Source organism: Penaeus monodon, chromosome 22 (genome assembly GCF_015228065.2).
Source record: "Penaeus monodon isolate SGIC_2016 chromosome 22, NSTDA_Pmon_1, whole genome shotgun sequence".
NCBI classification, from domain to species: Eukaryota; Metazoa; Arthropoda; class Malacostraca; order Decapoda; family Penaeidae; genus Penaeus; species Penaeus monodon.
The window spans coordinates 4,968,029-4,968,353 of NC_051407.1; the positions used below are offsets into that span (position 1 = coordinate 4,968,029).

The 325-nt window shown below is 43.1% G+C and overlaps 1 protein-coding gene across 1 annotated transcript in view; it reads right to left on the bottom strand.

The window, feature by feature from the left end:
- LOC119586841 (dihydrolipoyllysine-residue acetyltransferase component 1 of pyruvate dehydrogenase complex, mitochondrial-like) overlaps positions 1-325 on the bottom strand; it is a 10,976-nt gene that overhangs the window by 5,582 nt on the left and 5,069 nt on the right. Inside the window, exon 3 of the mRNA XM_037935569.1 lies at positions 50-222. Within this exon, the coding sequence (XP_037791497.1) occupies positions 50-222 (173 nt within the window). The remainder of the gene's footprint in view (positions 1-49; positions 223-325) is intronic.

The following is a 325-nucleotide window of genomic DNA, read 5'->3' on the forward strand; positions in this document are numbered from 1 at the left end:
CAGATTACATTAACAGCTCCTTAAGAAAAACAGCATAATTCCTGCATACCCATGGGCATGGCCACCCCCGGCTGCAGCTGCTGTAGGAGCATCTTCAACAGCAGCTGAAGAGGCTACAGACTCCTCACCAGCTGGGATTTCTATGGTTTTCCAGTCCTCTCCTTCAGGAGCTAAGACAGCGATTAGAGTTCCTACTTTAACATCTTTTGTGTCCTCAGGTACCTGGTGTAAGAAAAGGAGAAAGCCCTTGATAAACCTATTTTCTCCACTAATCAGAAATTCAATAAAAGTCAGATCATAATAAGTCTCTATAAAGTTATTCCTG